This window comes from Emys orbicularis, chromosome 7, assembly GCF_028017835.1.
Source record: "Emys orbicularis isolate rEmyOrb1 chromosome 7, rEmyOrb1.hap1, whole genome shotgun sequence".
NCBI classification, from domain to species: Eukaryota; Metazoa; Chordata; order Testudines; family Emydidae; genus Emys; species Emys orbicularis.
The window spans coordinates 90,650,060-90,674,644 of record NC_088689.1 but is presented as its reverse complement, the minus strand read 5'-3'; the positions used below and the strand labels follow the sequence as shown (position 1 = coordinate 90,674,644).

At 41.0% G+C, this 24,585-nt stretch overlaps 1 protein-coding gene across 7 annotated transcripts in view; it reads right to left on the bottom strand.

Annotated features, from left to right (window-relative positions):
• ATP2B2 (ATPase plasma membrane Ca2+ transporting 2) overlaps window positions 1–24,585 on the bottom strand; it is a 327,087-nt gene that overhangs the window by 37,698 nt on the left and 264,804 nt on the right. For all 7 annotated transcript variants that reach the window (XM_065408374.1, XM_065408373.1, XM_065408376.1 and 4 more), the window contains 2 exons: window positions 8,974–9,080; window positions 7,924–8,115 (listed from right to left, as the gene is read on the bottom strand). In XM_065408374.1, coding sequence (XP_065264446.1) covers window positions 7,924–8,115; window positions 8,974–9,080 — 299 coding nt within the window. The remainder of the gene's footprint in view (window positions 1–7,923; window positions 8,116–8,973; window positions 9,081–24,585) is intronic.

Genomic DNA, 24,585 nt, shown 5'->3' with positions numbered 1-24,585 from the left:
ACTTTTCTTGAGAGATGTAAATGTTTATTTTTAATGAAGCCTTCTCAAGCTTTTATATCAGTTTCAATACCAAGGAGCAATTGCTGTTAAGAACAGCACTTGGAGACAAACTGTAAATGTTTTGGTCTCTGTGTTGGCTTGAAATTAGTCTTGATCTCACTGGGGACACAATACATTCATTTTCCTGCAAATAAATAAACGTGCATTTAAAAAATTATTTTGTTGCAGACTGTATTTAAAAAACAATGTTGAGGTTTGGCCTACTCGAGGCGTGGGGGAGGGGAGGGGGGAGGCAATCTACTGCTTTGGCACAAGTTGGGCATGCTAGGGAGCAGAGAGGGATTAGCCAAGATTAGTCAAGATTCTTGACTTCCTGGCCATGGGCAGCATTAACTGGGCTTATCAGGAGGAGAAATCAGTTTAGCCAGCTGATATGCAGCTCCAGCAATAGGAAGTGCCTGTATTTGTAGGGATGGGGGGGAAAAGTTAAACAAAGGATAAGTAGGATTAACTAGGTCCCAGATTTTGTGGTTTTACCAACGTGGAATGGCCCAAAGCAGTGGTGACCTTATGCTAAGGTTTCACCATCATGGCTTACAGACTCCTAGTGCTGAGGTACCTAATATACATAGAAAGGGGGAAACACAATCAGGTTTTTACTGAAGAATTTGCCTCATCCTATTTTCACATTTTGTATGGTTAACAAGAGCGCTGCACAAGCATTTTCTGTTTGGAGATAACTTTAGAAGCTGGATTGCTGCCTCAAGTGTTCATCCCCACATCAACAAAAATTACATCTGTACATTATTCATAATAAACAGTCATGTGGGCAATAGCCAAGGCCTCAGATATTCCTATGAATAATGTTACAGGCAGTTCCTCTCTTTGACCCATCTTCACACAAGTGTAACCAGACGTCATCAGCTTGGGCAGCAACACGTTCTCACCAGTTCACTGTGCCAATCACCTTGAGTTCCTAAAGTCCTCTAATAATTACCAATTATCTGCAGTGCTGCACAGCTCAATCAAGTGTAAAACCTCGTTCTAAGCCCAAGTCCAAACATTAATGCATGTTAGTTTGAGCAGCCAGTGTCATGAAATTTCCACTGCAACTCTACCTGGTTTCTGATTAGTTAGTGGAAACTAAAGAAAATGTCTATCAGACATGGAGTTTAGTCTTCCATTATAGTTTTTAGTCTTGTTCTGACTCTATGCAGCACTAGAACAGGTAAGTGGCATTCAAGCTTAATGTTCTTTTGGCAGTCTCTGGCCACTGACTAAATGGCCAAAGAATCCTTTGATCTCGTAGGTGAAGTTCAAAATAATACATCATCATGTAGCCTCCAACGATTGTTGGGAGGAAAGATGTTCACATTGCGATCCACCTGAGATCACCACTTACTTGTCAAGTTCTTTTCCATTTGACCTTGGAAAAGGTTACTATTTGCCTAAAGGTAAAAGTCTCTCATATCAAATGATTTTACACTTTATCTTGGAAAACACTTAAAGTACAAATCACAAGAGGCTGGCAATAAACCACAAATCTATTGTGACACATACAGCCTCACAAATTTTAGAGCTTGTTATTTTTGAGTTAAGATGACAAGCTGTAAGGGGATAGAAAGGTGTTTTTATCCTTACCTTTTAATTCCCATTTGTCACTCAGCACACACAAACACTTGCCTACATTAGCCACTGTCCCATTAAAGAGGCTTTTCTGCAAAACTTTTGAAACATTCTCTAGGTACAAACATTTTTGCTGCTAGTCCTATTAGATATAAGTTTAACAGAAGCTGCCCAGTCCGTTAAATTCTACTTGCATACTTCTTGATATTTACTTCCAACCTTCAGGTGATCAGTACAGTCTAATTTTATTTACTGTGCAGTATTATTAACCAAAAGCACAGAAGACTCCTAAATTGTTAGGATTTGTCAAATGCTGCTGTTTAGAACGCTAGAGTGTATCAATACTAAGTAACATGCAAAGTAATACCTTATAAATTTCTGAAGTATCTTTCATCCTCATTATTCAGGTGTTGAAGTGTATAGTGACAGCTGTACTTAAGATAGTGCATCATTTCTAAAGTGCTTTTTCAAGTACTTTTAATTTTTGCCAAATGTTTAGCCTTTTCAGCTAAGACTTTCAAGGCTAAGTCTCTGCCAAAATATGAATTCTGTTTTAAAATCCAAGTAAAACTCATTAATTTTTGAGTATGAAGTGTTTAAAATATACTCCTTTGCCTTTTTTTTTTAAATGTAACCTTTTACAAACAACCACAAAGCCTCAACTATTTGAGGTAGAACTAGAATTTGGCACAGAGATACACCTTAGCTTGGACATTTGCCTTATGTTGCTCCAGTAAAATTCTGTTTTGATTTGCCTGAGGTGTATTTAAAGATTATTTTGTGCATGAACAGATTTTTTTTAATAATTAAAAAAAATAATGTCCCAGTGTTTTCTTGCCACTGTATTTGCCTAGGTAAGTAAGTTGCATGAAATTTTGGGTCTTGGAAGGGATGTATGGAATTCCATGGGATAAATGAGAGTATGGAGTCCTGTCTCCAGGGCCGGCTCTAGGCACCAGCACTCCAAGCATGTGCTTGGGGCAGCACTTAACAAGGGGCGGCACTCCAGCTCCTCCCCCCCCCCCCACCTTGGGGTGCGAAAAGCCGGGAGCCGGCCCTGAGTGGAGGTGAGCTGCGGCAGTGGGGTGCGCGGGGAGGGCAGCAGGAAGTAACCCTGGGGGGGGGGGGAAAGGAATCGCTCTCTCTCCCCCCAGCTCACCTCCACTCCACTGCCGCCTGCTCCCCCGAGTGCAACGCCACTCCGCTTCTGCCCCCTCCCTCCCAGGCTTGCCGCGTGAACCAGCTGTTTTGCGGCAAGCCTGGGAGGGAGGGGGGAGAAGCGGAGCAGTGGCGGCGCGCTCAGGGGAGCGGGCGGAGCGGAGGTGAGCTGCGGCGGTGGGGGGTGCGGGAAGGGCCACATGAAGTAACCCGGGGTGGCAGAGGAACCGCTCCCCCCCCCCCCAGCTCACCTCCACTCCATTGCCGCCTGCTCCCCCGAGCCCGCCATCGCTTGCCTGGGACGGGAGGGAGGGGTAGGAGGGGAAATGCGGCGCGCCCAGGGGAGGAGGCGGGGCCAGGGATTTGGGGAAGGGGTTGGAATGGGGAGGGGAAGGGGCGGAGTTGAGGCGGGGCCAGGGGGCGCGGGACTTTTTTTTGCTTGGGGTGGCAAAAAACTTGGAGCTGGCTCTGCCTGTCTCGTTCAGTGCACAACAGTTCATAGTGTTTCAGGCAGGGCTTCACAAGAATCTCTTGCTCACTGAGAAAGCTGTACACTGAATGAGCCAAGGCCTCTACACCTGGTGTCCGGAGAATGAGATGAGGACCTATGAGTCTGGACCTCATTAATTTACTGAAATCAGTAGCTTTAGTCTTAATTTACATCGGTTTAACAAAGTAGATCTGGATGCGCAGAAAGGATGGTGTGTAGTAAATTAGCCACGGTGCGTCCAGATGCCAACCACACTTAAAGCGCAGGCTGGACAGTGCGCAGTGAATGAGGCAAGGAATAAACAAACTTGAAAGGGAGATGTAATAGAGTGGCATGCCCTATACGGACCAGAGACCTCAAGACAGCTATCCCCATCCAATTAGTCTTGCCTGCCACTCTTGGGATGGGGTTTGGGGTTTAATTACCAGAACCAGTGAGATACAGAGAATCTGATTCCTCCATAAAGAGCAACAGGAAGCTGCAGAGAGGGGAGCAAGGGAAGGAGAAAATCAGAGTGAAGTTAGAATGAGAGACTTCAGCAGAGGCCAAGGCAGGGAATGGCTGCTGGGAGTGAGTCTTCAGGGAAAACGCCCCAGGCAGACACACCCCCAGTGGGAAAAGATGAGGAGTACAGACCTGCTGAAGATTTGAGAACTTAAATTTGGGAAATATTTTGTTACGTTAATAAATCCAGCCCCCAGGAGGGGTGTGGCTGAGCCAATGAAGAGATTATTTTGGTAGCTTGATTGAAAAGTGGGGGAACGCTTGTAATGATGGCAAGTGGTCAGGACCTCCATTTTGCATCATCTGAAAGACTCTTTTGGCACTAGAGTTTTCTTTTCTGACTTACCAAGGCATTTGTTTCGTATTCAAGAGAAGAATGCTATCTATTATGCATCATCTCCTGCAGCACCTCAATGCTCCTATAAAGTCTCATTTAATTGCTGTCCATATCCTGCAGTTGGACCTTTGTATCAATTTGTAGCCCCATTGACTTCACTGGGACTCCATGGGGATAAGAGTCTACTACCTGTGCAGTGCAGATGCAATTGCCGGATCAATGCTTATGGGTCATTTATTGGATCTAATAAGCCCAAAGCCATATGGCTGCAGGCTACATGCTGAATGATAGAAAATTAATTAATATGGGGATTCATCTTGTCTATGCCTTCTTTAAACAGAAATGCCAAAAGCCCTGAGTTAAATCAAAACCAAAATCTTTCATACTCAGACATCGACATTTGTCATCTTGTGTGGAAGTGCTGAATTGCAGGGAATGTTATGAGAGAGAAAAATAGTGCAAAAGAGACACCAGTGTCTAATTATCAGTTTTCTCATTCTAGATCAGATGAAATATTATGGAAAGTAACTTATTACCATAAACCCGAATGTTAACCTAAAAATACAATTATATTCTGTATGTACAGCAGGGACAAAATATCTGTGTAAAACAGAGTAAAATGTGTAGGAAATGTTTGCTGTATAGGCAAGCCCTTGTCAAGGTCACTGAAAGCTATGCTTGTGTTTTGAAAACAATGGTTTTTAGTTATCTTTATCTGTTAATAAGAATTTAAATATTTCAGTCAAATTAATATTTTAAGACTAGTGTAAAGTTTTAGTTGTACCTATAAATGTGCAACCTGGCTACTGTACTTAAGATTTTTCAATACGGTCATACATTTTGTATCAGAGCTATTTTTATAACAACCAGAGGGTACAGTATGTTCCCTAACGCAATTTTTGGTAATATTTCAGTTATAAGAGGCAAACACACATAATGCTCTTTCACAGAATAGAAACTTTGAGTCTGAAAGTCAACATAATAATGTAGCTTCTTCAGGCAAGTTCCTTGTTGCATGAGATGGAAATAAAAGCTGCTTCAGATTGTCAGGAATCAGGAAGTTAAGTGTAAACATGGCCACATCTCAAATCAACTGCAGTATATTTGCAACAATTTCTAATCTATGTTTTTAATTTCTCTCTCTTGGGGTTTGCTATTTTATTGTAGAACTAAACAATTTCATATGGATTTATTTTGATAAAAATGTATTAACCTTGGGAGATGAGTTTATTTTTAACAGAATGGTTGCACATTCAAAAGTATATAACTGTGGGAAATGAGTATGAAGGAGCAGGGAAGATTTTAGTTACAGATCACTTGGGCAAAACTGTTCTTCATTATGTATTTTTAGGGCCTGGTTCAATTCCTGTTGGAAGCCAACAAAAACTCTCCCAATGTCTTCAATGGAAGTTGAACAGAGTTCTTGGACTGGTAGTGGGGGAAAAAACAATCACAGAGTATGCTCTGTGCACAATTTTCAAACATTAGTCATTGGTTTATTTGAAAAAAAATCTATTTTCAAACACAACAAATTAACTACCCACACAATTATGTTTGAGTTATCCAAGCACAAAAAGGAACAACATTATTTAAGAAGTGGGTTACATTTTCTTTCAAGCTCACAAAGTAATTGAAAATTGCTGGAGACCAAGCATGAGAAATTTAATCCTACAAGAACTGTTTTGGGGAAGGAGGGGAAGTAATGACCGAATGACTGAAAACAGGGATTTAAAAGGAAATGGCCACCTCAACTTCAACCACAGCATCAGCAACATGATGCTATAATCATTTGTTTTCTATAATGTTTGTATTTTCCTCTTCTCTTTAGGTACTAGCCATTATCCCTTAATGCTAAATATTCTCTCAATATGCTTTGAAATATTCCTGAAGGGAAAAGGCCGTCACCTAACCTCTGCCTCCTCCCCATCCACAATATTTCCCTTCCTCCCACCCGTCCATAGGGTCAATTGTGCCTATAAGGCATACCCAAAGTAGGGATGAATATGAAGGTGCACCAGCATTTAGCAGGAGAGCAAGGAGACTGTTGCTACTTTGCTTCCCTTTGACAGGATACAACAGGCATTTCACCTAAGGTAATTTCCACTGGCTTCTTTAAAGTCATTCCTGCTTCCTCTGGTGAATGGCCCTATGATCACACAGTCCTTGTGCCCAGAGGAGCCAAATGAACACAGTTGTGTCCAGTCCCTGTGAAGGTGCTCACCAGGGCCAGTGGGGACGACTTGAGACCTTTCCACACCTTGCCAAGTACAACTGAGACCCGAGAATTCAGAAGAATAAGTTGAAAGGAGCTTAACCTCTCGGCTTAATGGAGAGACGAGGTCTCAAGTTTCACATAACGATTCCATGACTGCAATGTAAGCGTACTCCTGAAGTGTAGCTAATGACTTATTCATTGCTTTGCTCATAGGTGTGTGTGTCAGAGATGGAATTTACCTGTAGTGACAGACATGTACATTTGTGTAATGGACAGTAAGGGGAGCTGCGACGTTCTCACAGGTGTGCATTTCTTCTATCCAGCTTAGGTGTTTGTAACAGCACCCCTCTCCAGTATATGCCGCTCTTGAGCATTGTTATTTTAGGAATGTGGTGTAAAGGCTGCAGCAATGTCCTTTGCTTTTTAATATTGGAGGAAGAAAACCCGCATGCTCCACTAGTTATACACACTCCCCTGCCCCTCGCTGAACAAAATGAGACAATCAAAAGGAGGTATGCTTATGAAAAAGTGGTGATGTTGAAGTGAAGCAGCGTTCACTTTGGTTTGGCTTTTTTGTGTGTGTTTGGTGAGATAGGTACATACGTAGCCTTGCATGTTAGTTGTGGCTAGGGCTGCATCTTAGGGTACATCTACGTGGCAAAAAAACCAGAACCCGCAGCATGGTCAACTGACTCATTCCCACTTGGGCTAGAGCCCAGGCTTTGAAACCTGATTTATGCTTAGAGATCTTCCAAACACAGCCATTAACACACCTATGAATATGTAGATCTTTGCTGTGAGGAGGAGGAGGAGAGGCACAGAAAACAAACATTTAAAACACATCAGATGTCTTGGTCCTTTTAAAGGGTGAGTAAAAAAGTTAGGCAGGGTATCTGAGCAAGTGACAAGTACTTTGCTGAATAGGGTGACCAGATGTCCCGATGTCATAGGGACAGTCCCAATATTTGGGGTTTTGTCTTATATAGGCACCTCTTAACCCTCACCCCCATCCCGATTTTTCACACTTGCTGTCTGGTCACCCTATTGCTGAATAGCACAAAGCTGTTGATTTTTGCCCCATTTCTCACAACGGATAAGGTTCAACAAGGTTGCTAAAATAAGATGTAAATGAGAATAGTGATATTAGCAATTAGAACAGATTATTCTGGGGAAAAAATTAGTCAGAAAGACATTTCTGTGTCTGATTTTTTTTGTTTTTAGTTATTTGAATCAGAAAATACAAAGCACCAAAATGTTTCCTTTATTTTTAGTTGAAAGTTTCCCTGTCTGGATTACTTCTAAATGACAGTGCTGCCATCTTGAATGTTCCAGCAATCGCAGTCCAATCAAAAGTAATACTTCTGGGAATATCTGTATGACTGATAAAATGCATGATTCCAGATGTAACTCTGACATGTAACTAATGATTCCCAAACTTATTACCCAGAAAAAAATGCATGCTAACAATACTGTAGAAATTAAGAATACAATGGTGACCAGTTGAAAGCATCTGTTGAAATTGAGTATTTGGCTCTTTGGATTATCAAGCAGTCCAGTATCCCTGCTTCATGTCATCTCTGCGACTCAGCTTACCTGTGTAATACATGCCCCAGTGAAAGCCACAATCACAGCCACAACGTTAACAGTAAGTTGGAACTGTAGGAACTTGGAGATGCTATCATAGACATTACGGCCCCACATTACAGCCTTCACAATGCTACTGAAATTATCATCCGTCAAGATAATATCTGAGGCTTCCTTTGCAACATCAGTACCCGCAATACCCTGGAAAAAATGTGCAGAAAATTATGATAAAAATTAGTTATGGGAAAGAAAAAGCAGTAGTTAGAAAATAGATCTTTGGACATCCCTTCCCACTGCACATTTATGCTTTGACCACAGAATGAAATAATAATATTTGGTGAGTACATGCAGTGTCTTGGACATGTTGGATAATAGGTTTGGAGGTGTATGCCGATAGAGAGCAAGGGAACACTTTGTGATGAGCTATTTGAGTATTTTATGATAGCAACTGATGCTGAATAAGGAAGCGAACATCCATGTGTCACTGGAGTTCTGATGGTTTTTTTAAAATATGCATATATAGAATTGCCAGTACAAATTGGAATTGCACAGCTCAAATTGAATTCAGCATCTATTATGCCGTCAATTTCTTATGTTTTCAGATGCTGTTGCAGTAGTGCCACAAAATGTTGGGGGACTAGTAAATTGTATTTGGGGGTGGATTTTTACCAAGTCAAAATAATGTCCTATTAAATTGGAGAGTGTTCTTCCTGCTCCACCTTGCTATCACGCAGAACATTGAATGCACTTTCCTCTACTGGCATCCACATTCTGCATATTTTCAATATTTATTTTGAGAAGATTCTTCCAAAAATCAGCCAAGCGAAACTCCTCTGTTTATCACAATGTGTAATAGTGGATTCTGAAACTGCATTAAAACTGCTGACGTACTGATTACAGCCATTTCCAGAAAACGGAAACTTTTCCACATGCTTCTCGCTTCACTAAATGAACAATCACTGGACCATTTCACTTCATGTGTTATATAAACAGAAAAACTCCCTTTAAGCAAATCTATGATGCAAATAAAGTGACAATTGTCTATGTTCAGGGTCATACCATTGCAAAGCCAACATCGGCTTTTTTAAGTGCCGGTCCATCATTGGTTCCATCACCAGTCACTGCAACAACCTGCCTCTGCTCCACCTGCGTGCTGTCAATAATACCTGCAAAATATATCGACAATACATAGAATATTCACCTTCAGAATAAGAGGCTCCATTCTGAAGCAAAATATCTGGCTGACGTGTCATGGGCCCCCATGGAGAATACAGATTTAGTTCCCAGGGAAAACAACGTAGTAAGCCATGTAAGTGACTCCTGCCATCATTACGAAGGATCATATGGGGACTGATCCGGCACCCAATAAAGTCATTGGCAAAACTCTCATAAGTTTCAATAGGAATAGGATCAGCCCATTATGTGCTTCCTTGTGAAAGATGAAGCTTTCTACTATTTGAAATCTGGTTTCCCAATAGAATCCATTGAGGCTCCAATCCACTGAGGCCCCATTAACTGTAATGGGACTTGAGTATGTGTTTAAGTGCCTTGCTGAATGAGGACAGACTTAAGCAACAACTTAAGACAGACATACGTGCTTTCCTAAATCCAAGCCTTCATTGGCACATCTGTTTTTTTTGGGATGTCTCTAGGGAAGTTTAGCCTACAGACCAAAACAGCAGTGATGACTGCTATTTTCTGGAGCTATATTAGGATTTTCCTGAGACATATTCAGCTTTGCCAAGTACCGAAGTGACGAATAAAGCAATATCAACTAAATAAAAAAATTCTGAAGTAATATATTTTAGTATACTAGAAGTACAAGTAATAATAATGGTTCGTATTTCTCTAGTTACTTCCTTCCAAGGACCTTAAAATGTTTTAGAACATGAATGAATTCAGTCTCATCTCACCCTGATGAAATAGGAAAGTATTTTCCACACTCTAGAGATGGGGAGACTGAGGGAGTTATATTAAATTACTTGCCGGAGGTCACACAAGAAACACTATACTTTAGTCATAAGATCATCATTACACTAAGTTTCATTTCCAAATTTAATTTGGAGTATATGATTAGTTTTGTTTATTGCCTTTGATACACATGCTGAAAAAAATGCTATAATTAAGGCCTGCATTGCTATTTAAGCAAAGTCACAGAGTTAAATCTCTTAGATTATAGGATCTAATAATTACTAGTTAATTGAACCACGTGTGTATGCTATGTTTATTGTATATAAAGCAAACTTTTCAAATTTTGTTATATTGAACATCAAGATCTTTCTGTAATACAGAACAATATGCTATATCTTTAATATTAAAGGTGATACTAATTCACAAATAAGGCTTATTATTGCTATTAATCACAGACAGCTGCAGCGGCACCAGAGCCAGCAAACAGAGCTGTAAACAGGGGAGTTTGAGTGGGAGTTCTGTTGGAGGGGAGTTTGGGGGGGAAGACTAGGAGAACCAGGCAGAGGAAAACACAGGCTAGTGAAGGGAATGTGGGGTGTTCTGGCAGTGTTGTGGTGCTCGTTGGGGGTTTGTTTTGCTGTGGATGGTGGTGGTTTGGTTTGGTTTGGTTTGTGTTTCCCAGACTAACAGGATTTAGGTGGGAAGGCTATGACAGATACAGAGGCAGCAGTGGTAGTGACCCAAGCAGTGGAAGACACAATGAAGATGACTGGATGTGCAAGCTGCGGCACGTACATGATTCTGGAGGGGGTACCTGAAAAGAGTTTTGTCTGCATGAAGTGCCGCCTGATAGAGCTGACGGAAGAAAAGATCCGAGGATTGGAGATGCAGGTGGAAACTCTGGTTGAGTTTAGAAGGGGGTTCGAAAAGATGATGGAGCAAAGACATGAAGAGGCTGAAGGGAAAAGCTCAGACTTGCAGATGGAAGCAGGACCAAAGAACTCTGAGGGGAGACTGCTGGGTGAGGAAAGTGGACAGTGGAAGCATGTGACTAAGAGAACAAGGCAGAGGAAAAGACGGGCTAGTGAAGGAGAAATAGAGCTAAGGAACAGGTTTGTGGAGTTGGAAAATGAAGAAGGGGCACAGCAGGCGGTCACTGAAGGTGGGAGGGCAAGGAAGAAGAGAAGAGCAGCTAGTTCTATAGGAAGAGGGAAAGAGTCAATGGAGATAACAACACCAAATATGAGCCCCAGGAGGATACAGGATGGGTTGCAGAGGATTGCAAGGGTGAATAGGAATCGAGAGGACTTGCAGCCAGAGGGAACAGGGGATAGACCAGAGAATCGCACCATCACCAGGTAAAGGCAGGTCTACATGATTGGGGACTCCTTATTAAAACGAATAGACAGGCCTGTAACCAGAGCTGATCCAGAGAACAGAAGGATGTGCTGTCTGCCGGGTGCTAAAATATGGAATGTGGACCTCAGGCTAAAGAGGATCCTAACAGGAGCGGGAAAGAATCCACTGATTGAGCTTCATGTGGGAAGAAATGATACGGCTAGATTCTCGCTGGAACGTATCAAGGGAGACTATGCCAGGCTGGGAAAGAGGCTTAAGGAAATCGAGGCTCAGGTGATCTTCAGTGGGATTCTGCCCATTTCTAGAGCAGGGCAACAAAGGTGTGACAAGATTATGATAATCAACAGATGGCTCAGGCAGTGGTGCTATAAGGAGGGCTTTGGGATGTATGGCCACTGGGAGGCATTCATGGACAGAGGACTGTTCTCTCGGGATGGACTTCACCTGAGTAGGGAGGGAAATAGACTTTTAGGATAGAGGCTGGCACAACTGATTAAGAGAGCTTTAAACTAGGAATTTGGGGGACATGTCCAGGTAATCTCCACGCCAGATTTTAACATTGTGAGGGAAGAAAACGAAGTAAGAAAGGATACAACTGTGGGTAGGAGAATGCACATAAGGAGGAAGGGTAGTGTAGATACCAGTCTAATATGTGATACTGGTGGTAAAATGTCAGTGCCTAATCGGGTAAAGAATGTGAGCGAAGCCAAACAGCAAAAATTAAGATGTTTGTACACCAATGCAAGCGTAGGTAACAAAATTGAGAAGCTAGAGTTATTGGTACAGGAAGTGAAACCAGATATTATAAGGATAACAGAAACAAGGTGGAATAGTAGTCATGACTGGAGTACAGGTACTGAAGGGTATGTGCTGTTTAGGAAAGACAGAAATAAAGGCAGAGGTAGTGGAGTAGCATTGTATATCAATGATGAGGTGGACTGTAAAGAAATAAGAAGGGATGGAATGGATAAGACTGAGTCTGTCTGGGCAAAAATCACATTGGGGAAGAAATCTTAGAGCCTCCCCTGGGATAGTGGTTGGGGTGTGCTATAGACCACCGGGATCTGATTTGGATATGGATAGAGACCTCTTTAATGTTTTTAATGAAGTAAATACTAATGAGAATTGTGTGATCATGGGAGACTAACTTCTCAGCTATAGACTGGAGGACATATTTTCCTGGATGCGATAGCTGATGGATTCCTTCACCAAGTAGTTGCTGAACCAAGAAGAGGAGATGCCATTTCAGATTTGGTTTTGGTGAGTAGTGAAGACCTCATAGAAGAAATGGTTGTAGGGGACAACCTTGGTTCAAGCGATCATGAGTTAATTCAGTTCAAACTAAATGGAAGGATAAACAAAAATAGAAAGGGCTAACTTAAAAAAATTAAGGAAATTAGTTAGAGAAGTGGATTGGACTGAAGAACTTGTGGATCTAAAGGTGGAGGAGGCCTGGAATTACTTCAAGTCAAAGTTGCAGAAACTATCAGAAGCCTGCATCCCAAGAAAGGGGAGAAAATTCATAGGCAGGAGTTGTAGACCAAGCTGGATGAGCAAGCATCTCAGAGAGGTGATTAAGAAAAAGCAGAAAGCCTACAAGGAGTGGAACATGGGAGTGATTAGCAAGAAAAGCTACCTTATTGAGGTCAGAACATGTAGGGGAAAAGTGAGAAAGGCCAAAAGCCATGTAGAGTTGGACCTTGCATAGGGAATTAAAACCAATAGTAAAAGGTTCTATAGCCATATAAATAAGAAGAAAACAAAGAAAGAAGAAGTGGGACTGCTAAACACTGAGGATGGAGTGGAGGTTAAGGATAATTTAGGCATGGCCCAATATCTAAACCAGGGGTCGGCAACCTACGGCACGAGTGCCAAACACGGCACGTGAGCCGATTTTGAGTGGCACGCAACTCCCTGCCGCAGTCCCGGCCCCCAGCCCCACTCAGCCTCCCCGCCCACTGCTCTCCCCTGCGGGGGCAGGAGGCAGAAGCTTGGTTCTGCAGCAGCCAAGCTTCCCCCCTCCCCGGCTTCTTCCCCGAGCATGGTGCTTTCCTGCCCTCCTCCTCTCCGTCCCTGCGCCAATCAGCTGATGGCCCTAGCGAGGGGGAGGGGGAAGAGTGGCAGCGTGCACACAGCTCCGTAGAGGATGCAGAGAGAGGTAGGGATGGAGCCTGGGGGAAGGGGGTGGAACAGGGCATATCCCTTCCAGCCCCCTGCTGTGAGCTGCTCAGGGCAGGGGGCTGGGAGCACCCCCACAAGCCGAGCACCCCAGCCTTTTGCCCTGCACCCCCCCACACCCCAGCCCTCTGCCCTGAACCCCCCCCCCACCCCAACACACATCTGGCCTTCTGCCCTGCACCCCCCACACACCCCCAGCCCTCTGCCCTGACCCTTGAACCCCCCCCCACCCAGCCTTCTGCCCTGCACCCCCCACACAACCCAGTCCTCTGCCCTGATCCCTGAACCCCCCCCCCACCCCAGCCTTCTGCCCTGAACCCCCTCCCCCAGCCCTCTGCCCTGACCCCTGAACCCTCCCCCCCCCCCCCGAGGTCTAGGGTCCCGGCCATAGGCCCTGCTCAGCCCGCTGCTGGACTAGGTGAACAGAACCCCAGGCTGGCAGTGAGCTGAGCAGGCTGGTGGCATAAAATCAGCATTTTAATTTAATTTTAAATGACGCTTCTTAAACATTTTGAAAACCTTGTTTACTTTACATACAATAGTTTAGTTATATAATATAGAATTATAGAAAGAGACCTTCTAAAAACGTTAAAATGTATTACCGGCACGCGAAACCTTAAATTAGAGTGAATAAATGAAGACTCGGCACACCACTTCTGAAAGGTTGCCTACCCCTGATCTAAACAAATACTTTGCCTCAGTCTTTAATGAGGAGCTTAGGGATAATAGCAGGATGACAAATGGGAATGAGGATATGGAGGTAGATATTACCACATCCTAGGTAGAAGCCAAACTTGAACAGCTTAATGGGACTAAATCGGGGGGCCCAGATAATTTTCATCCAAGAATATTAAAGGAACTGGCACATGAAATTGCAAGCCCATTAGCAAGACGTTTTTAATGAATCTGTAAACTCAGGGGTTGTACCATATGACTGGAGAATTGCTAACATAGTTCCTATTTTTAAGAAAGGGAAAAAAAGTGATCCGAGTAACTACAAGCCTTTTAGTTTGACATCTGTAGTATGCAAGGTCTTGGAAAAAATTTTGACAGAAAAAGACGTTAAGGACATTGAGGTCAATAGTAACTGGGACAAAATACAACATAGATACAAGGTAGATCGTGCCAAACCAACATGATCTCCTTCTTTGAGAAGGTAACAGATTTCTTAGACAAAGGAAACACAGTGGATCTAATTTACCTCGATTTCAGTAAGGCATTTGATACGGTTCCACATGGGGAATTATTAGTTAAATTGGAAAAGACGGTGATATGAAAATTGAAAGGTGGATAAGGAATTGGTTAAAGGGGAGACTACAACGAGTCATACTGAAAGGTGAACTGTCAGGCTGGAGGGAGGTTACTAGTGGAGTTCCTTAGGGATCGGTTTTCGGACCAATCTTATTTAATCTTTTTATTACTGACCTTGGCACAAAAAGTGGGAGTCTGCTAATAAAGTTTGTAGATAAAGAGAAGGACGGGGATATCATACAGGAAGATCTGGATGACCTTGTAAACTGGAGTAATAGTAATAGGATGAAATTTAATAGTGAAAAGTGCAAGGTCATGCATTTAGGGATTAATAACAAGAATTTTTGTTATAAGGTGGGGACTCATCAGTTGGAAGTAACAGAGGAGGAGAAGGACCTCGGAGTATTGGTTGATCACAGGATGACTATGAGCCGCCAAAGTGATATGGCCGTGAAAAAAGCTAATGCGGTCTTGGGATGCATCAGGTGAGGTATTTCCAGTAGAGATAAGGAGGTGTTAGTACCTTTATACATGGCACTGGTGAGACCTCATCTGGAATACTGTGTGCAGTTCTGGTCTCCCATGTTTAAGAAGGATGAATTCAAACTGGAACAGGTACAGAGAAGGGCTACTAGGATGATTCGAGGAATGGAAAACCTGTCTCATGAAAGAAGACTCAAAGAGCTTGGCTTGTTTAGTCTAACCAAAAGAAGGCTGAGGCGAGATATGATTGCTCTCTATAAATATATCAGAGGGATAAATACCAGGGAGGGAGAGGAATTATTTAAGCTCACTACCAATGTGGACACAAGAACAAATGGATATAAACTGGCCATCGGGAAGTTTAGACTTGAAATTAGACAAAGGTTTCTAACCATCAGAGGAGCGAAGTTCTGGAACAGCCTTCCAAGGGGAGCAGTGGGGACAAAAGACATATCTGGCTTCAAGACTAAGCTTGATAAGTTTATGGAGGGGTTGGTATGATGGGATAGCCTAATTTTGGCAATTAATTGATCTTTGATTATTAGCAGTAAATATGCACAATGGCCTGTGATGGGATGGTCGATGGGGTGGGATCTGAGTTACTACAGAGAATTCTTTCCTGGGTGTCTGGCTGGTGATTCTTGCCCACATGCTCAGGGTTTAGCTGACTGCCATATTTGGGGTCGGGAAGGAATTTTCCTCCAGGGCAGATTGGCGGAGACCCTGGGGGTTTTTCACCTTCCTCTGCAGCGTGGGGCACAGGTCACTTGCTAGAGGATTTGCTGCACCTTGAAGTCTTTAAACCATGATTTGAGGACTTCAATAGCTCAGACATAGGTTAGGGGTTTGATACAGGAGTGGGTGGATGAGATTCTGTGGTTTACATTGTGCAGGAGGTCAGATTAGACGGTCATGATGGTCCCTTCTGACCTTGAAGTCTATGACTCTATGAATATGCTATATCTTTAATATTAAAGGTGATACTAATTCACTAATAAGGCTTATTGTTGTTATTAATCATTGAGATATCATTTAAGACAATGTTTTATTACAGACTGCAAATAGGAATTCCGTCACACTGAGGCGTATTGTGCTAGATCAGACACTGAATGAACCCAAAGGAGATATAATAGCCTGGTGCCTAACTATACAAAAATAACCATTCCCCTAAATGACCAAATGAAGGAGGACACTGTCCAGATAAAGGGTAACATTTACAGAAGCATTTGAGTGACTTAGGAGTCTAACTCTCCTTTTCAAAAAAACACTTACACACCGAGGCATTGAGTCCATTGATTTTCAATGAGATGGAAGCACTTTTGACAATTTTACCCAACATCCATAGACTGTATTTCAAAACTAGTGTTTTCTCCTCCTCCCATTAAAGAATGGGAGTTTTATCACCAATTTAAATGTAAGAAGAATCAGATGCAAAGTCTTTATTTGTGTTAACAACTTCTCAGATTATTAAAACTAGCTTTTATTTTAACTGATTTTACTTTAACCTTTCCACTTAAACCAGCTTGGATGGTGAAACTAGATGAGTCAGTTTAAATCCCCCTCAGAGACCCACTTCTGCCATTCTCCTGCAGTGCTTCTAGTTGGCTTGCATAAGTAATCCCTATTATTTGTTCCCATTTCCTTGGTCTCTGTTTTCATTTCTGTCATCTTAATGTGATGGAAGGTGACTGACCCATCATGGATGCTACCATAAATTAATAAATACAAAGTTTCATTAGTTTTTTTTATAGTTGATTATGTTTCTTTTGTCATACTCTAGTGTAGTGTTTCTCAAAATGCAGGGCACATCCATAAAGGACTAGCTGGGGGCTGACAGGTAAGGGAGGGCTGAACTCCTCTCTCAGTTGCTGTTCTTTCATTTAAATAAAAATAAGTGTCTCGTTACTGTAATTAAATATTCAAAACATGAAGAGAATTATACCTGAGTTTGCAGAGAGCCTGAAACAATAACTGGGATGTGAAATGTCCAGTCCATTTCAATGAGAGCTAAGTCAAATGCATATAATGGTATTTTATATGTAAACATTATTAACTGTGTCACTGCCCATCAAAGCACAGAAAGTGAACTTCCAGTGTGATGCTGTGGCCAATTGGGCTAATGCGATCCTTGGATGCATGAATAGAGGATTCTCAAGTAATAGAGAGGTTATTTTACTTCTGTATTTGGCACTGCCGTGGCCTCTGTCAGAAAACTGTTTCTAGTTCTGGTGTCCACAATTCAAGAAGGATGTTGAAAAACTGGAGAGGGTTCAGAGAAGAGCCACAAGAATGATTAAAGGATTAGAAAAGATGCCTTATAGTGAAAGATTCAAGGAACAAAATTTAGCAAGTTTAACAAAGAGAAGATTAAGGGGTGACTTGATCACAGTCTTAAAGTACCTACATGGGGAACAAATATTTGAAAATGGGCTCTTCAATCTAGCAAAGAAAGGTATAACACAAGGAACTTGAAGTTAGACAAATTCACACTGGAAATAAGATACATTTTTAACAGTGAGAGTAATTAACCATTGGAATAATTTACCAAAGCTCATGGTGTATTCCCCATCACTGGCAATTTTTAAAATCAAGATTGGATGTTTTTTTTTCCCTAAAGGATATGCTCTAGGAATTATTTTGGGGAAGTTCTATGGCCTGTGTTATACAAGAGGTTAGATTAGATGATCACAATGGTCCCTTCTGGCTTTGGAATCATGAATCTGTGAAAAAAGACAACTGTCATAATATGAAGATCTTACACCTGTGTTTCCCAAAGGGGAGGGAAGCAGAAGCTATATAAATTAAAGAGAAAGGCCCTTAGCAACACATGTTGGAATTGTAGGGGGCATGACTGGTTTAATTGTCCTGATCGGGAGCTCTGCTTGCAAATGTTGGGAATACACTGCACTTAAATACTGCTGCAGTGTTTGGGTTTCCAAAACATCAGGGTAAAATGTAAATGAAAAAAATATATATATTTTCATTGGAATTTCTCTCTTTATAAAAATATATATATATATTTCTGTTCACAGTCAGTTTTGTAGCCCTGAAATTACATTTGTTTGTATTTCATTAACAAACAGGGTCTAGACTACCTGGAAGTTTCCCTTTTCACCACATGAACCTAATCCCTTTTATTTTACACTAATCCAGTTTCATAATACTACTTTTATGTATTATGTTTCATAATAAAGATGCTGAAGGAGAACTCAATGATTAATCGTTAATACAGCATTAATACATTTTCCATAGTGTGCTATGGTTAAAAATACCTACGTTCAGCTGGAATTATTTGTGACTACTCAGTTTATAGAAAAAAGGAAGCATTTTAATGCACTTTTAATTTAATTACATTTATTTCAATAGGTATTGAAATCTTAGCAAGGTTTCAGACTTTCACAATGGTTATGAAAGTCTATCAGTCCAGGTACAAATCTGCTAACATCTACCCTTACCGGGGGAAAATTATAATGAAAAAATTAGTATTTAAAAATAAACAAAATAATATTACTTGTGCTCCCTTCCGGCCTTAAACTCTATGATCTGTGAACTGGAATTTTGAGACTCTTGTAGAATTAACCACAGACATACGGAATCTTCTAAAGCTGTAAACAAAGGGAAATAAGTTCCAAGGATGGTCATTGTATTGCCTAGCAGAACTATATTTGTTTCCCTTCCTAATCTGCATCTGGTCCTGTCTCACAACTGGTGTATGGCATGCAATTCCCATCTATTCTTCATGATCTCATTAAAATGGAACACAGTGGTACCTTGGAGAAAAAGCCTCTTTATTTATATCATGGCTAAACCAGAATAGTTCACCCTTTTAGGTGTTAGGTCAATAAACCAATAGAATGCAACCAGAGAAAAAGAGGTCATTCCGCAATGCCAATGGTTCTGATGATGTCATGGAACAATATAATCATGTGGTGTCAATGAAACTGAACTATATAAGATGTAGGGCCAAGGTAGAGCAGAAGAATGTCAGTGGTATGAAACACAGTCCAAGTCCATTGCACACTTGCATAGACTCTTTAGAGGAATACACAGCTTCTGTGAAGGATATGTGAAGAACTTTCCTTCTCATTCAATCAGCAGAAAAATCATGACAAAACTGGTCCAAATAGCAAAACCGCCAGTAACTTGGATCCCATAAAAGACAATCATCATACCCCAGGGTATACCTTTGTGAAAAGCTCTCAAATATTGGATAAACTATCTGGGGTAGATGATCCCAGATTGGGGAGCAATAACTATCCCACCACTCTTGATAAAGTTGAGGCGTATCATACACCTAAAAGCATTGAAAGCTCTGAGCAGCGTACTGCCACTCCTTCCAGAGTCAATTATTGTTCCTCTAGACCAGGGATCGGCAACCTTTCAGAAGTGGTGTGCCAAGTCTTCATTTATTCACTCTGATTTAAGGTTTCGCATGCCAGTAATACATTGTAACGTTTTTAGAAGGTCTCTTTCTATAAGTCTATAATATATAACTAAACTATTGTTGTATGTAAAGTAAATAAGGTTTTTAAAATGTTTAAGAAGCTTAATTTAAAATTAAATTAAAATGCAGAGCCCCCCGGACTGGTGGCCAGGACCTGGGCAGTATGAGTGCCACTGAAAATCAGCTCGCGTGCCGCCTTCGGCACATGTGCCATAGGTTGCCTACCCCTGCTCTAGACTTACTAAAAGTCAGAAAAGAGCAACTAGGCTAAAATCATCACTGAAGGCAATCTTCCAACCTTCCTGAAGGATGCAATCATCTGTCCCTTTCTCAAGAAACCAACAATTCCCGTCTGCATTGAAATGACATTTCACTTGTCTACAAATCATGTAACTTTAGTATAAGGACTAGAAAGGGAGCTGAAGTATATTGACTCTTCCGGTGGCATTTGCCTAAGACAAACTGTAACTGAAAATTCTGTAACTGAATTTTGAGACTAGTGAGAGGCTGGGGAGAAAGGTATTTCAAGATAAATAGGCTTTGATGTTTCCTGACTAAGCAAAAAAAACAAAAAACAAAAACCTCAGAGGAGGTAAAAATGTAAAATGATTAAAAGAAAAATTTTCCTTGCTAGGACCTATCACAACACTTCTCTTTCTCGCTAATGCTTCTGGAAGAAAAAGTACTCTTTTCACCAATTTCCATGAGGCTATGATTTCTTGACCTCCAGAAGGTTGGAGTTACTAGGATCTGCTAGTCAAACTGCTAGTCAATACTGACGAATTTCAGTTGACTAAAATTTCAGATATACTAGAACTTGAATAAATGATTAATTTATTCTGATTTTTATAAGGTCTAATGATTAGTTTGTGTTTCAATGTGTGCAGTGATTTGCTTTGGATATCACCAAATAAGCAACACCATTAGCTCTTACTATTTAGTTATTTACACTTCTTTCTTCACCTTCTTGTTATTAACACATCCTTTAACGTTCATCTAATAATTTTTGAAGATACTTTTAAAAACCCAGCACTGAAGCAGTTAGTCTCTCGAACCCACCGTTCCTTTGCAAAGTACTGAAAACCAAATTCCATCACCACCTGACATCTGCCAACATCCTGGGCCCCTCAACGTGAAAGCATAGCAAGGATAAAGTGCATTAGCCGCTGACCTCTCAGTGGTAATGAACTGAGACCTAACCTCAATGCTTATATGATTCTACTACCTCTTTTCTGCCTCCATAGGTTGATTGCAAGGTCCTGCTAACTCACTGGCAAGGTTTAGCAGGAGTGCTAAAGGCTTCAATCATTCCTCTGAAAAACAACCCAGACTACTGTGATAAACAGCTCCTTATCCTCCAGAACACTTAGATGCAGCATCCTGTAAAGATCAAGACTTTTTAATCTTATTTTGAACATTTGCATGTGATGTCATGGTGATGCACACTGTTATCGCCAATACCCATCTTTACATCTTCACTTAAACATATACCACTAATGCCATTACAAAGATGTGTCAAATGCTGGTGAGAGATAAGCACATGGACGAAAAACAGCTAGATCAGGCTTAACCCAGGTAAGACTAAAGTGATTTGGTAGGAAAATAGAAATACTGTGAGTAGCCTGCAGGACATTGATTTCTACCTTCATCAAGGGCATCTGCCTACCATTCGACAAATTAGCACCAAATATTGGGGACTTACAGAGCTAATCCTAGTTACTGATAGCCACAGTGGTGGAAACTGAGAAACTTACACTTCCTTTTGGACTAGTACCTACCACAGTTATCCCTTTGCTTGTCAATTTCCATATTAAACCATTAACATTCACTCTATCTGGCACTGAAGGTGGAGACTCCAACTTCCAAAGCACACAGTAGACCAGTTCCCAATCACCCACAGCACTTCAGACCAGTGCTCAGAACCCTTTACTGGTTCATCATTCACTAATAGAGCCAATCAAGTTTCTGGTCTACAGCTTAAAGCTCCCATTGGGCAGGGACCAATTCTCCATTCATGACCTGCCTGCACAGCTGCACTCATCTAAGACAATGCAGTTGAGGGTGAAGCTCACAAGAGTTGGCAGTCAGGGATCTTTCGTGGAGAGCCAGTGATTGTGAAATGGCCTATAACAGGAGACCAGCATGAGCCATTTTCAGTACAAGATCAAAATCGACTGGTTTGCAAAAGTTTCCCTTCATAATTGAAGAAAAAGAATTAATAATAAATATATTTGTATAAAGAACATAAGGACAAAAGCAGGCTCACACCAAGAAAAGGTGATGAGGCCACTGTTTTCAAACCTTATTTATGGTACTGTGTTTATAGGGGCTGTTACAGTGATCAGTGAAGAATATCGATAGGGTTTGGAACCTGATTCAGAGAATGGGCACTTCATTACAACTCCATTGGTTCCCAGTTGCTATAAGAATATATTTTGATTTCAAATGCTCACTTTTAGAGTCAGAAAAATAGTTTATGGCAAACAGCTTTAGTCCAATCAGATGCTTACATAGAGAGTTTTAACACACAGCTCCACAGGATATGGAAGAACTCCAAGAGTCATGTGGTTTCCCAAACTATCTCCTCTTACATATCTCTGATCCGAACCCCTCAACATGATCTGTATTCAACCATAAGCATCTACTACTCCAATACAGGACAACAAGATCTCATATACAACTTAAAATGAAATATATCAACTCACATGTCTCCCTGGCTTCAAGGAGCTGTTAGATCAAATCCCCTCTGGATCATATTACAGAGAATATTAGTTAGCAAGTGTGTCTTCCATTTCATCTACAAGTAAACCCCTTTCCACCTACTGCTTAGATCAAAAGCATCAACAAGTGGAGCCTCAGGTTTCACTTCATTGCAGCATAAATGCCACGTTATTTTAATGCATCTCATTAGCAATGCCACCCTTAGAGTTATCTGTAAGATACTGTTTGTTTTAAAAGAACAGAACAGATTGGGATTTAGTTGTCCCTTCTCATGTCTGCCAATAACCTGAAAACAATGAGAGACAAGGAATGCTAGAAATATGAAGATTCAAAGCACACTTATCTTTAGGTACTATTGGTCCAGTATGATGGATCACCCAATACATATTTCTTATATTTTACAAATTTAATACAAGCAATTGTATTAAATATATCTTCTAAAATTATTTGCTCAGCTCATGTCAACCTTTAAAATTTAGCTACATTTCCTAACTTTTAAACTTTTACAGGCTCTTGGTTAATAAAATAATAATTTAGAGCTTTTACTTAAAAGGAAACTTGAAATAAATTCATTTAAAAATAGTTAAAATTAGTCACAGTTAAACCCCTTTTTCCCACAAGGCCCACTGTCAATTATTGTGGTTTTACAATCACATCACATTTTTTTTTTACTCTGCTGCTATGTGAATGACTCTCAGATGTAATAGGGGAAACTGACTGACTATAGAGAGAACAGTGAAACTGACTTTTACAAGAGTACTTTCAAATCTAGAAGTATACTGACAAAAATATAGAAAATAATGTTTCCTCTAGTTTCTTTCAGTTTTGTTTTAGGACCTGGATCCTGCAAACATACTCATGTGAGTTGTCCCATGGACTATTCACATGCAAAAAGTTAAGTGTTTAAGTGTGTGCAGACTTAGGCCCTTTGGGGGGGTGGGGGGCGTAACTTGTAACAACAGTGGGTACATTTTCAGACAACTGTGATATTTAAGTGGCTGGTGCTCCAATATAAAAAATACATACTATTAGAATGAAACAGAAAAGAATATGACTGCAGAGCCTTATCCTGCAATCAGATCAGCAGATGCAGACACCTGAACCCATGCAGAACCCACTGATTTCAATAGGGCTGGAGCAGACACCCATTTGGGAACATACAATTACAAGACTGAGGCCTTAAAGGGTAAGCTCAAGGCACCGAGGAGCTGCTACATGTTATATAAAGAATACATATTATAAAATACACACACACACACACACACAGGATTCATTTCTAGATTGAAATAAATTTTATCTTCATGTCCAAGAAAAAAACTTCTCAAACCTATTTTGGAAGCTGAAAACTCTAGTGCCTTGGAGCAGCCTTACATCTATAACAAAGCAGTGTCTTCCCAACTTGAAATGCTGAATGATGCCTTTCTGAGTCTCAACATTACAAAAGAACAAAAATGTATAATAAAAGTGTCTTATGCTACATAAAAATGATTTTTGATGGGCAGGATTGTGGCCGTGAAATAAAAAAGTGCTCCCTCCCTCCGGCAGCTGTATGTCATTAAAAATTAAATATGAAAGTTTGTTTTGTGATGTGTGTTTTTAGCCCTAGAGCGAACCTAATGCATCAAAGAGAAAACTCGCTCTATCCCCCAAGTGACTGAGAAACACGTACTTCAGAGCAAGAGGACCAGAACTAGTGAACATTTAAATAATTTCCTGTAACTTTTAAGGGCCCTTAAAGTCTTATAAACCAAAAACATTTCACAGCAATGTAGAGCTGCTCTTAAACTGCATTGTATAATATAATTGTTTTTTCATTTGACCTCATCATCATCTCTAAAATGTTACCAACAATACCAGTTATATAAGGTATTCTGCAATGAAATATCTCTTTCAAAATCTCATACTGCACATACAGTAAATCTTGTTAATATTTTGTTGCTTACTATTCTTCAACTCTGTTGATTTTCCTCTTAGGGGAAAATCCTGCATGATTCACTCACACAGGCAGTCTCCAACAATTTATTTACTTGATTTTATGACACTCCCAATACACACTTCCATTAGAATTTAGAGCCATGCACCTATATTAGGCTCTAGGGTAAGCTTCTGTCTTGCATCTTAGAAGTGCAGCACAGAACTTGTGAGGGCTTCAAGCCACCTTTGCACCCTTGCAATGTTGGGCTGTTCTGGGGGCCTAAACAGCACCTGGCATAATTTAGTCCTGAAAAGCTAAGCTACAGCTGCTTGTATCCATCTTCTGAGAAGCAGCAGTGAAGCCCAGAGTACCCATCATGCTGCGATGGGAGGGCTAGCTCAGTGGTTTG